General features: G+C 41.5%; 2 protein-coding genes across 2 annotated transcripts in view; one reads left to right on the top strand and one right to left on the bottom strand.

The window, feature by feature from the left end:
- PREX2 (phosphatidylinositol-3,4,5-trisphosphate dependent Rac exchange factor 2) overlaps window positions 1–13,182 on the bottom strand; it is a 787,616-nt gene that overhangs the window by 445,906 nt on the left and 328,528 nt on the right.
- CPA6 (carboxypeptidase A6) overlaps window positions 9,874–13,182 on the top strand; it is a 309,103-nt gene continuing 305,794 nt past the window's right edge. Inside the window, exons 1-2 of one of the 2 annotated variants that reach the window (XM_055546193.1) lie at window positions 9,874–10,352; window positions 11,163–11,296. In XM_055546193.1, the coding sequence (XP_055402168.1) occupies window positions 10,287–10,352; window positions 11,163–11,296 (200 nt within the window). In that variant the 5' untranslated portion in view covers window positions 9,874–10,286. Of the gene's footprint in view, window positions 10,353–10,897; window positions 11,297–13,182 lie in introns of those variants that run through there. The other variant, XR_008702182.1, reaches the window with a different exon arrangement.

The raw sequence follows: 13,182 nt of genomic DNA, 5'->3' as shown, positions 1-13,182 counted from the left end.
GACTCAATGGACATGAGTTTGAGCAAACTCCAGGAGATGGTGAAGGACAGGGAAGCCTGGCATGCTGCAGTCCACGGGATCACAAAGAGTCAGACACAACTTTGTGACTGAAGAACAAGTGGAAATCCACGCAGAGGAGTGACACTGTTGAACTGTGTCTTTAAGGATGACTCTGGGGGCTGTACTGACAGGAAACTGCAGGGAGGTCTGATAGACAAGGGGAGGGGAGAAGAGTGAGGAGGTGCTTACAGTGATGTAACTGAGAAATGATGGCAGCTCAGACCAGGGTGGTATCAGCGGAAGCGGTCAGAAGTGTTTGGATTCTGGAGGTACTCTGAAGAATAGAGCCAACAGGATTATCTGACAGATTCAATGTGCTCAGAGAAAGAGGGGTCAAGGGTGATTTCTTTTTCATCTGAGCAACTCAAAAAATGAAACTATCTGTTCAAATGGAAACTTCTGTACAAGGAGTAGATTTGGAGAGATAATTAGAAAATAACCATATATTCTGTTTTGAATATGTCAATCATCATGACTATTAGACATCCAAGCAGAGATATGGAATAGAGAGCTGGCCTTAGGAATCTGGAATTTAGGAAAAAATTTGGAACAGAAATACAAATGTGAGAATATGAGAATTGTCAGCCTATAGAGTGTATTTTCAGCCACAAGCCTGAATGAGATCATCAAGAGAGTAAGTGTTAGATAAATAAGAGATGATCAAGGCCTGAATTCTGGAGCATAACCATATTAGCAAGACAGAAAGGAGAAGGGAAGCTATAAAAAAGAGTAAGAGAAAATCAGGGTACAAGTGCAGTTTCCTAGAGAATAAGTGAGAAGAGTGAGGAGATTAAGGATGATGAATCATCATCGATAACTCGAGATGAGCCAGATTGCCCAATCCATGTGATCTGGGATAGTCTGATAGCTCTGAGTAGTAATAGCCAAGATGATGAGTAGCTATAGATAAATCACTTAGAACTATGGTTTCCAAGCTTCATCTCATTTTTGGAATCGTCTGAAAACCTAAACTAAACATAGTGATACTTGGCCCACTCCCCCAGATATCCTGAGGAGGATTTTTTAACGTTTCCCAGCTGAATCTAAGGGGCTTTGCTGGTGGCTCAGATGGTTAAAAATGTGTCTACAGTGCAAGAGACCTGGGTTCAATCCCTGAGTAAGGAAGATCCCCTGGAGAAGGGAATGGCAACCCACTCCAGTATTCTAGCCTGGGAAATGCCACGGACAGAGGAGCTGGCAGGCTACAGTCCATGGGGTCATAAAGAGTCAGACACGACTGAGCAACCAAGAGTTTTCAGCTGATTCTTTGTGAAGCAAAGTTTGGGACACGCTAGTTTAGAAAAATGCCCAGTGTATCAGAAGCTTTCTCAGAGTAAATGAAGTTGAGGAAGCTTGTGGGAAGAGAGAGGGTTTAAGGGGAGGGAGGTGGGGGAGATCAGTGTGCAACTAGCAAATTATGTGGACAGCATAACTGTAAACTGAGTGCTTGTTGTTCAAGCATCGTGCTGGCAAAGGCAATTATATTTGAAAAAATTTACATTACAAATTACATTTGGTGCACCAAAATTTTGGGACCTTATACCAAAATTAAGTAGATATTTGTTTCTGCTAGAAATTGTTTTTGTCAGTTGCATCATAACAAGAATGATGCAACTGAGAAAAAGCAAAGAAAATATCTCTAAGAGTGAGACTTAAGCCTCCAAATGGTGGGCCAGACCCCAAAGGCACAGACTGAAGGAAGCCAGTACAGAGTGACCCTTGGTCCCAGCGACACTTTGTAGTGCTGCCTCCCAAGCAATACGAAAGCGATTCCTACCACTACTTCAGACTACCTGAAGAGTTAGACCACAGATAGTTGTCTTTCTTTTGGAGCCGATGTAACCATATCCAGACTGTTTTGGTTTTTTTTTTCTCCCTCCTAGAAATCTTGCAGCTGTGAATTTAATGCCAAGTTGCATGTTTCAAATGAAGTTCAATAAAGAACGTCTAACTCAGATAACAAGAGGCTCTCAGAGATTCTTTATCCACCAGCTGTTAACTTTTATGTTAAAATTCTGCTTGGATATTTGATTCTTTCCTTTAATTCGGAAAAGCACTTAAAGCACTTAGGAAAGCACCAGATTGATTTTCAACTTGGGAACCCCCTGTCTGCAGAGCAACTCAGAAAGAGTTTCAGTAACATTATGTGAGTGTTTTCTGCTCTAGTAAGCAGGTAACGTGGTGTTAGAAATGCATTCTGAACAAAGAGTTTGCTTATGATGCAATAAGGAGCTTTTTTTTTTTTTTTTTGGAGGGGGGTTGGTTTTTGTTGTTTTTAATTTTTATTGGAGTGTATTTGTTTACGATGTTGTTAGTTTCTGCTGTACAGCAAAGTGAATCAGCTATATATATATACACATATTCCCTCTTTTTTGGATTTCTTTCCTATTTAGATCACCACAGAACTTCGAGTAGAGTTCCCTGTAAATTAGGAGTTTATCCTGAAGAAAAGGTGGACAAAATCAGGAGGGAAGGTGGATGGAGTTTGATGGGAGTGACCTGATTTGACAGGAGGATTCAAAGGTTAGTGGGGGGGTGCTGACAGGAATTGGGGTGGAAATAGGAAAGACCTGGGGGGGAGGGGAAGGAGACAGGTCCCTGATCAGAGAGAAGAGGATCCATAAAATAGTAAACTAATCATTGGGAACAGGAGAGATAAGAAACAAAAGAAAGAGAAAAAGAGGACAGTCCCCAAACAAGGGAGAAAAGGAATGAGAAGCCAGTTAACGTGAAAAACTTTGGTCAGGAAAAGGAAAGGAACCAGCACAGAACCAGAGATGAAGTGTTGGGGCTGAAGCTGGGAGAAGACTGCCCAGGTTCTGATGTGAAGGAGGAAATATGGTCAAATTCGCTGTTTTCTGCCACCACTGGTGACTTTTCAAACTGTCCTACCTACAACAGAAAAACATCAAAATAATACAAAAACTGTCTGTAGATGACAGAGATTCAAATAGCTGTGGTTAATTTATTACTGATACATGGCCAATGTGAAAGGTCTCATGAGTGTCCATAACAAGGATGATGCAACTGACAAGCAAATCCAGTTGTACATATGGCATGAAAAATAAGATAATCAAGCCATTTCGAAAAACTTTGGTGAAATGTCTGCTAAGGACCACAGTTAAGCCCATTTTCAAAGAAGTTAGTGAAATATTACATCTGATTTATAAAACTAGATGAATATACTTTTTACAGAGGATATAATTTTGATATATAAAATAATCCTGAGACAAAAGACACATAATAAATCAACAATATGCAAAGCATATGTTAAAACTATCCCAAGATTATAAAGTAAAGAGATTTAGTAAGTAGAATCTAGACGTCTGTATTTTTTATAAAACCTAGGAAATCAACCCTGACTATTCATTGGAAGGACTGATGCTGAAGCTGAAGCTCTAATACTTTGGCCACCTGATGTGAAGAACTAACTCATTGGAAAAGACCCTGCTGCTGCTGGGAAAGATTGAAGGCAAAAGAAGGGGCAACAGAAGATGAGATGGTTGGATGGCAATACTGAATCAATGGTCATGAGTTTGAGCAAACTCTAGGAGATAGTGAAGGACAGGGAAGCCTGGCGTGCTATAGTCCATGGGGTTGCAGAGTCAGACACAACTCAGAGACTGAACGACATGCATGCATGTATCTGATGGACATCCTCAGAACCACTGGCCTAGAAGATGTCAGATTCAAATGAAGGATAAGCTTGTGGCAAATAAGCAACTGAAATTTATGACTAACAACACTTGACCATTGATGCCTAAAACCCTCAATCAAAACCACACCAAGACTTTGATAAATAGAAACATGTTGTGGATCACAAGGACATTGACAAATTCCCAGGAACCTGTCATAGAGGATACAGTTTCTGAAATATTTATATTAATATTTTACTTATAAAATATTTACCTAGAGGAGGATACACATCTCTTTCAATTTGACATCTCTCATGTAGTCTGTCAAGAGGAATATAGATTTTTTTAAAAAATCTAATTATTTCTAGTGCTTTACACAGTGAAAGAATACATCTTTGTGGTTTTGCAGGGGTTCTCTGGGAAATCATAAGTACAGTTTTAGATACAAAAGATATCCTGAAAGCTTTACTTTATTTATTTTTTGTTCTATACTTAGTGTCTGGTTTGAGGAAGACAAAATAAAAATATTATCAGAGGAGATAAAGGCACTTGATTAAGTGGGTGCCTAAGAAACCATACTTGTTACCTATTTAGTTGAAGTGACAGGAAAATTAACAATAAACGTTGAAGGTAGCATAATGGTAAAAACGTTAGGTCTTTCAGAAGTGAGGATTCTTCTTTTGTTGTTGTTGTTTTCTTAAATAATGCAGGATGTGACAAAGTCAGCATAAAGCACAGAAGGTTACTCTTAGGACAATCTTTGCTGTGTAGGTAGATGACACTGAAAGATTAACCCTTCACATTGTAAGCGAAAGCAATAAACAGTGAGCCAAGGAAGCAGTTCCATCAACATGAGCAAACTTTGCTAAGCCATTAACACATTCCATAGCTTTTCAGGTTCAGGTATTATAAACCAAGGCAAACAAAATTTACATTCCAAGCTTTGCCTTTCCTTGTGCTCTTTACTCTCTGGAACATACTGGCACTTTAGGATACATCCTACAAGACCATGAGAAATAATTTCAGAAGATGTTATTAGCATACAATGCTTTCATCATTACTAACCTCAAACAAACAATAAATAAGCCTTTTTTAGAAGTTCTCAGTTTCAATTTCCAATACAGTCATTATCAGTAGCTATTCATCAGTACCTATCCGTAAATGAACTCTTCCGAGCCCTCAGTAAGTTTCAAGAGTGTAAATTGGTCTGAAGAACAACAACAACAACAACAAAACAGAAAACAACAGTATTTTAGAGGAAAACCATTCTTTTCCTTGAAACACAGAAGTACATTTGTAGTTATATTTTCTCTGTCATTGTTGCTCCTAGAATGGTCTCAAACACCAGTATTATTGTAACTTTAAACTGAACCAAAGTGACTAACATCTACTTCATAGAGAAAATTTCTAAGTGGATAATTGAGAATTGTCTGTCAAAAATCAGCATTTTAATCAACAAGAACTCATAAATACATCTAATGCAACTTTCTAAGATACACTTGCTACAATTTTATATCCCTCTGAAAATGGCAAAAATTAATGAAAGATATAGCCTATTGGTAGCATATTAAAAGAAAACATATAAAATTATGCTCAGATATCAATGTTTCAGGGGTTTATCTTCCTTTGAAATAATTTAGATATCCAGTAATGATCCATTAATTAGCTCTATTTAATTAGTCTAAGGTTTTAAATTCCCTAGAGTTCTTTTTTAAATTGAGATATAATTCACATAGCATAAAGTTAGCCATTTTAATGTATACAATTCAGTGGTTTTTAGTATATTTACAAAATTGTACAACCATCGCCATTATCCAATTCCAGAATATTTTCAACACCCCCACCAAGGAAGATTCATACCCCTTAGTGGTCATTCTCTTTAACTCCCTTTCCTCCTGTTTCAGCAACTGCTGATATACCTTGTGTCTCTCTGCTCTACCTGTTTTGGACATTTCGTGTAAAGAAGATATCCATGTGGCTTTTTGTGTCTGGCTCCTGTCGTTTAGCATAATGTTTTCAAGGTTCATCCATGCCACAGCAAGTATCAGCATTTCATGCCTTGTAGGGCCAAATAATATCCCATTGTATGGACATACCAAATTTAGTATTTGTCCCTTCATCAGTTGGTGGACATAGAGGTTGTCTCCACTTTTTGGTTCTTATGCATAATGCTGCTTTGACTATTTATGTATAAGTTTTGGCGTGAACATATGCTTTGATCTTTCTTGAGTGGAACCTAGGAGTGTAATTCTAGATCACAGGGTAACTCTATATTGAATTTTTGAAGAACTATAGCACTGTTTCCTCAGCAACTGCATACTTTACATTCAGACCCACAGTAGCTAAGGGTTCCAAATTTTCTACATTCTCACCAACGTTCATTACTGTGTCTTTGATTCTAGCCATCTTGGGGCACATGAAGTGATATATCATAGTGGTTTTGATCTGCAATTCCTTAACGACTAATGATGTTGAGCATCTTTTTCATGTGCTTATTGGCCATCTGTATATCTGCTTTGGAGAAATGTCTACTCAGATTTTTCCCATTTTTCAATTGGTTATCATTTTATTATTAAATTCCCTGAAGATCTTGGAAATTATCTTCAAGCTGCCATACTTCAAAACATGATTCTTATTAAAATAAAGCATCTGCCCAAATAATTCAATATAATTGTAGACAAATTGACATTTTTCATAACCAATCAGTACAACTGTATAAGTTTAGAGAAAGTACATTCAAATAGAATAAAAAATGTGCTTTTACATTGTACTTGACATTGATAAATCAGAGAAAAACATTGCTGTTTTTTATTATACCAATATTATTCAACTAATCTTATTTGCCAAAGGCTTACCTTAATTGAATGAACTTGGAGTCTTAAAATGTTTCAGAGTTAGTTTCTGCAAGAGTACATTTTGTTTTAATTGTAGCATATTGAAAGTATTATTAATTCAAGTTCCCTATTTTCTTGGAATTTAGGGACATTGAAAGGATACTTATCTATCTCTACAAGCCAATTCGATCAGAGCTCCTTTATTTTTCTATTTACTCTTTCCCTGTCCTTCAGCACTAAGACAATATTCTCATCTCTCCACCTTTGAGCATCTAATATGTCTGAAAGTAGAACATTACTGTCTATCTGACCTCTCTCCTCATGACAGCTTTTCTTCTTAAACAAATTTCATCACCTATTCCTCAAATTTCTACCCCCCCTACCCTTAGTCTTTTTCATAAAAGTTTTGTTTAAAATCTAATCTTATCCACTGTTATACAGTTTCCATTCTTATTTGTTTTTGTTTTTTTCATCATCTTTCACTGTCCTAGGCAAATGGATTGGAGAGTGGTTTTTCAATCCTTCGTTTATTTTTGCTTTTGACTTGATCCTCATCAAACCTTCTTAATCTCTGTCTCATGCTCCATTCCAGCTCAACTTTCTCTTAATTTTCATTAGAACACTTAATGTCACAAATGGTGTAGCAAACATCCTTTCTCTGTTGTTTGCAATGACAGTCTCTAAAGTATTCTTATCTATGTTTTCTCTACTTTATAATCACCTTGGAGACAGGCTTTAGGAAGGAGGGGAAAGCAGGATGGAGAATGGGAGAGTGGGGAGGGGAGGAAGAGGTGGGAGAGGGGAGGGAGAGGGAGGGCAAAGGGAGGACGAGAAGGAGGAAAAGGAGGAATCAGAAGAAGTAGCTGGTGTCTGAGGGAGAGATGGCTAGTTGACAAGAGAAAGATTAAAAATGTGGGGGCAAGATGGTGCTGGAGAAGATGGATGGGAGAGAATTGCTAGTGATATGTTGTGAAAGGAAGCTCCAGCACATTCCTCACAGAATTGCTGAGACCACATATGGCAGCTAACCTCACATCAGCTCTTTCCTCAGGTGTTGGAACAATGGCAGAAAGCCATAAAAGAGACCGTGTGAGCAGTAACATCTCTGTCAGTAAGACGTGGAGACATGAGCACAAAACCACCTGTGAGGAGAGGATTGTTGTACCGTGAGCCCAACCCAGGTCGTCCACCTTCTCTTCATGAGGTCTTTACCAAAATCTGTCTACATGGTTCTCACTCATAGCCTAAGAAAGGGACTTACAAAGTCTTCCCTCATAGCATCGTAGAATCCCAGATCTGGAAGAGACATTAAAATTTATCTAATCGTCCACCAGAATGAACCCACATCAAGGAAGATGTCTTCCTTTCCCTACTGTAGTTTCCTCTTTTTTTTCTCTCTGCAGGATAATATTTCTTTTAATAAAACTCACCCTTCCACTAAAATATGACAAAGGCATAGCCAATAATCAGAATTTCCCTTCTGTCCATCTCCAAATCTCTAACTGGTTTAATAATTCACTCCCTCAGTGCCTTAAAAGGGGGACTTTTATCTTTGAATCCATCTATAAAACCATCTTCTTCTCCTCCCACTTGCTAAATGGACTCTATTTATCATTCATTTTATGGGCGCTTATCTACTCTAAGGGAAGTCTGATCAGATAACCTGGTCCTTAGAAAAGCAGGGGAAGATTGTTAGGAAGGGCTTCTATTGTTTGGGAACCTTTCTTTGATCTTAAATTTTTAGGAAGGTTATAGAATGTCTCCAGGGTGTTTTGCATTTCTGATGGCTCAGGAAATGATTACCTTGGTCTCAGGGTCTGGAGAGCATTTGCTAAGCAGGCTCTCTGGGTCTAGCCCTTCAGGATGATTTCAGGATGAGCTTAATCCCCAGTTAGAGACTGAACATTCCTAGTTTAATGTTGTGATATAATATGACAGATTTATACATTGTTCTGACATAATGAAATGCAAAGAGATGAAGTGTTTTATTTACACAGTAACCTCTTATTTCAACAGCTCACTGGCAGTTGTATAGGCTTTTGTGGCCTTGTCGAAAAGGCCCCAGGAAATATCACTGTGAGCCTTGCTTGCAGAGCAGCCTTGCCAGTTCACAAAGACCAAAGCACCAGGCCAGGAAGTCAAGACAGAAGAAGTCAACATAAACCAGCAGGAAACAAATCCAGGAGGCTGGGTACGGCCCCTTCTCAAAGGCACCCATGCAACTCTCAGCTGCTCCGGTGGGCTTTCCTCTATGTGGATAGAGAGGCCACAGAGTAAATGTCTGTTGAATGAATCCCTTCTCAGCTTAGCACTCACTCAACAAACACTGTTGATCATTCCTTCGGTGAACGTTGTTCTCTCAAGGAGAGAAGAGGCAGTCATACAAAGACAGAGGGACACAGCTCTGCATTCAGGGAGAAGACAGACTTTTGAGAAAGGCAGACCAACACTTAAAATTGACATGCTGTGCCCTACAGTAGCAGACATAGTGGGTGTTAGGAAGGGGGACATGGAGAAGAGATTAACCGAAGTAATCCTGGGGTAGTTGGAGAAAGGGGCTTCTCAGGTGGCTCAGTGAGCTACCTGCTGACATAGGAGCTGTGGACTTGATCCCTGGGTCATGAAGATTCCCCTGGAGGGGGAAATGGCAACCCACTCCAGTGTTCTTACAGGGGAAGCCCCTGGATAGAGGGGCCTGGGGGATTGCAAAAGAGTCAGACATGACTTAGCGAGAGTAAAGCAACAAAGAAGTTGGAGGAAACTTTGGAAAATCATCTTAGACGAAAATCATTTTTTTAGCTGTTATGCTCCAAATGCCTATGTGTTTGGTTAAAGTCCCCAGGAGGAAGAGTTGGTGATTTCTTTTCTACCAACGGTTCTGGCTGTCATGTTAGAAGGTGCAGGAGCTCTTGACGGCAACTGGTCGTGGGTGACAGCAGGAGACACCCTAGATAGCCATGTTCTTATTTACTAAAGCAAAGCACATCCTCCCCCAAGATGGGTTTTCTGGTGTATGAGGGTAGAAGTGTGCTGCTGTGCTAAGTCACTTCAGTCATGTCCAACTCTTTGAGACTGTCTGAACTGTAGCCCAGCAGGCTCTTCTGTCCATGGGATTCTCCAGGCAAGAATATTCGAGTGGGTTGCCATTTCCTTCTCCAGGGGATCTTTCTGATCCAGTGATTGAACCCAAGTTTCTTATATCTCCTACATTGGCAGGTGGGTTCTTTACCACTAGCACCACCTGGGAACCCCAGGGGTAGAAGCAAGTAAATGCAAAAACAGCCTTCTTCATCACCAACATGGGAAAACCAAGAAGGAACTGGCTTCCTTCAAGGTTTCCTCCACCCCCTAGCTTTTAGGAGAAAAGCCAAAGCAGAACTCATTGTAAAGTAAAGCCTTGTTCCTTGAAGTGTGACTGAAGGGCCAGCAGTACAAGCATCAGTTGTAATCTTGTTAGAAATGCAGAATCTCAGGCCCCAACCCCAGCCTGCTGCCTTAGAAGCCGTGTTCTAACAAGATTCCCAGGTGATGTGTGTGCACGCCCGAATTTGAGAAGCCTGCTCTAGACCAGCAAGGGGGCTGAACTCCAGCTCACCTGAGGGGCTTTTTCAACAACTGATCCCACCCCCGGGAATTGATTTAAATAGCCTGGCTCCCTAAGTGATTCCAAATGTGTGGGGAATGTGCCTCAATACCCAGAGTCCTCTAGTTCCCCAGGAGAACCTTTGCACACTGGCCTCAGGCCTGGGTGCTGCCGATGACATGTGAAATCAGCATGGGGCTCCCTGAAGCACAGGGAAGTGGCTGCCCTGACTTGGTTCAGGTAGGAGTGGGGACCTGGGCTGGCCGGCCACACCTGAGGTCCCCAGCTCATCCAGACTGAATTCATTGTGCATTTCAGGAGGTGGACTCCAAGGAGAAATTTGCCTTGGTAGAGTAAAACACAAAGCCTGCAATGCTCTACACCTGTGTGTTTTAGCTCATCCTCAAACAAGTCTTTTGCAGTTCACACTCATACTTGTGCTCAGTCATGTCCAACTCTTTGCCACCCTTTGGACTCTAGCCCACCAGGCTCCTCTGTCCATGGGATTTTCCAGGCTAGAATACTGGAGTGGGTTGCCATTTCTCCCTCCAGGGGATGTTCCCAATCCAGGAATTGAACTTGCACCTCCTGTGTCACCTGCATTGCAGGTGGATTCTTTACCTGCTGAGTCATCAGGGAAGCTCTAGGGTAGGAGGAAGGTTGTCGTAAAAAGTTAGCATCCTATAGTTGGAAAGCAAAAAAAAAAAAAAAAAAAGCCTCCAAAAACAAGAAAATAAAAAGAGTTACCCAAATGAAGCAGCACCCAGCAAACCCCCGTGGTGAGTCAGCCTGGGGAGGCCCAGCCCCTTGGAGGGAGCCTGGTTAAGGATCTGATCAGTTCAGGGCAGGGCTGTGTGAGCTGCTGCTTCTCATCCCAGGACCAAGTCTGAGCAGCAACCTCCCTCCCTCAGCTGCTTGAACTTTTTTTTTGTTCTCCGAGGCTGGAAAGAAGTGTCACATTTTGCTCCCTCCCAAGCCCACGCCCCCACCTCTCCCAGGGACCGTGTGCCGTGTGGAGGGGGTGCCTTAACTACAGGGGAACTTTTGCAGCCCTCTCATCCTCACACTATGAAGTTCTTCGGGAAGCCCAGGAGCCAGACAGCAGCTTTTCTGCCTCTCTGCCTGCTCTTTTTGAAGAGCCTGAGCCTAGGACACAGTCACCTTTACAGCAACCGCTATGCTGGGTGAGTGGAGCGACTTTCATGCCCTGCACGGCTTGGAGTAGGATCAGGGGAGGGCACTGGTTTGGTCCTGAGTGAGCCTCACTTGTTCTGGTCTGTGGTCTGTGTGTGAATCTGTATGCTTTCCTGGCCACCTAATCTTAAATGTCCATGCAGTCCCAGGCTCTCTGGAGAGAATGTGCTGGGCACACGTCTAGTTTCTCATACTCTTTATGATATGCCAACCTGAGCCGTGGACTGGTGTTGATTGGGATTCTGTCTTTAGAATCACTGTGGCCAGTGTGTACAGTATCTGCCTTGGTGTATGCTCGGCCGCGGGGATGCTGTACCACATGAACTGTGGCCTGAAAACTAAAGCTTCCCCTTGAGGAGTGTATGCAGGAGTGGTGGGTGGAAATTCACCAGTGATTAATTTAAGAATCGGGTGTGACTTTTTATTTTCTCTTGAGTGTTTGTTAGCCTACAGCGTGGTTATTAGAAAGATTTTCAAATCTGAGCAATGGAAATGAGTCAACTCAAAATAAGCCCAATAAACGTAGCCAACTGCAAAATTATGGGTGTTTTTCTGAAGGGAGAAACCTAAAGGGGGAACGCCGTGTGCGTTTCTCCCCCTCTGGGTTAGCATGCTTTGTTTGCCTTCGGTGAGGAGGCGCGGGGCTGCGTGTGAATCGTGTGGGACTGCGCATGTCTTATCCTAAAGGCTTACTGTGAAATATACAGCCTGTGCTTTGCTTGAATTTGCAGGGGGTCGTTCTCTGAATCTGGAAATGCTGGCATTCCTGCATTTTAGGGTGGGGGGAACCTTAAATAGCTCCTCTAATTCAGTTCCTTTCTACAGAGAAGGAAAAACTAGAGTCTTAAATCTTTCTAAATAGTCTACCAGTGCTCTGTGAGGACCAGTAGAGGAAAGTTTTCATATCAATCTGGATGAAGGCCAGGTCTTAAAGCAGTTGTTCTTTCTAGGAATCATGTAGAGAAGAATTTGTAAGTGTGACCCTGGAAAAGAGAATTGTTTCTCTTTTTCTCCTAAAGAATCTGGGCACAGCTATAGAGGTCCCTCTGAATACGGTGCTTACAGAGGAAATTTTGTAAAATGTGCTCTCAGTTTAAGGAGATGCAGGATGATGGAGAGGGGGTGTTGGAGATGAGGACTATAGATAGTAACATCCTCAAAATTTCCACCCTGGTGTTCCTGGGAGTATTCGGAGTTAAATCTGACAGCTGCTTTTCTGTCTCCTGAACATACATTGTCCAGGCTTTACAACTTGTCCTTGGTGGTCACCGCCCTTGAAGACCTGGGTATGGAAGCTGTGTTTAGTGACTGATGATGCCAGCTAAGATGTGGAGGAGTTTGCTCTGACTCTTTAATGGATGTTAGTTACATGATAAACATATATCAGATTTAGATGTGCTCGTGTGACATAGGACCTCACTCCTCCACTCAGCTGTGGCTCAGTCCATAATGACTTCGGTGTGTGACCCTCGTCAAAGATAAGTGAGCACGTCAGCTTAGCAGAGCAGGTGTGCCCACTTCCCTAAGCACCACTTAGCAGAGGAAAGGAAGCCAAAGGTGGTGGCCTTTCTTAAAGAACTTGGAATCTTTCAGGACGAAGTTGCACTATCTTTCTGTTGTTCTGCAAAGAAAGTAATTGCCATTTTCTCTCTGGCTGCTCCATAATAAGTTAGTCCCAAATGTATAAATTAGAGGTGTCTGGAAGTTGTAAGGAAAAGATGAAACAATGAGACATGGAAGGGAGCCTTCGCTGTCCATCACAGGAGAGCTTCTCCTTTATCCAGAGATGTCTTTGAGCACACTCACCATTGAAAATGGGGGTTTTTGCTTTTACTTCATTTGATACATGTCATTTTCTTACCACTAAAGACAGAAA

Source organism: Bubalus kerabau, chromosome 14, assembly GCF_029407905.1.
Source record: "Bubalus kerabau isolate K-KA32 ecotype Philippines breed swamp buffalo chromosome 14, PCC_UOA_SB_1v2, whole genome shotgun sequence".
Classification (NCBI taxonomy): domain Eukaryota; kingdom Metazoa; phylum Chordata; class Mammalia; order Artiodactyla; family Bovidae; genus Bubalus; species Bubalus kerabau.
This window is presented reverse-complemented; position numbering and strand designations above follow the sequence as displayed.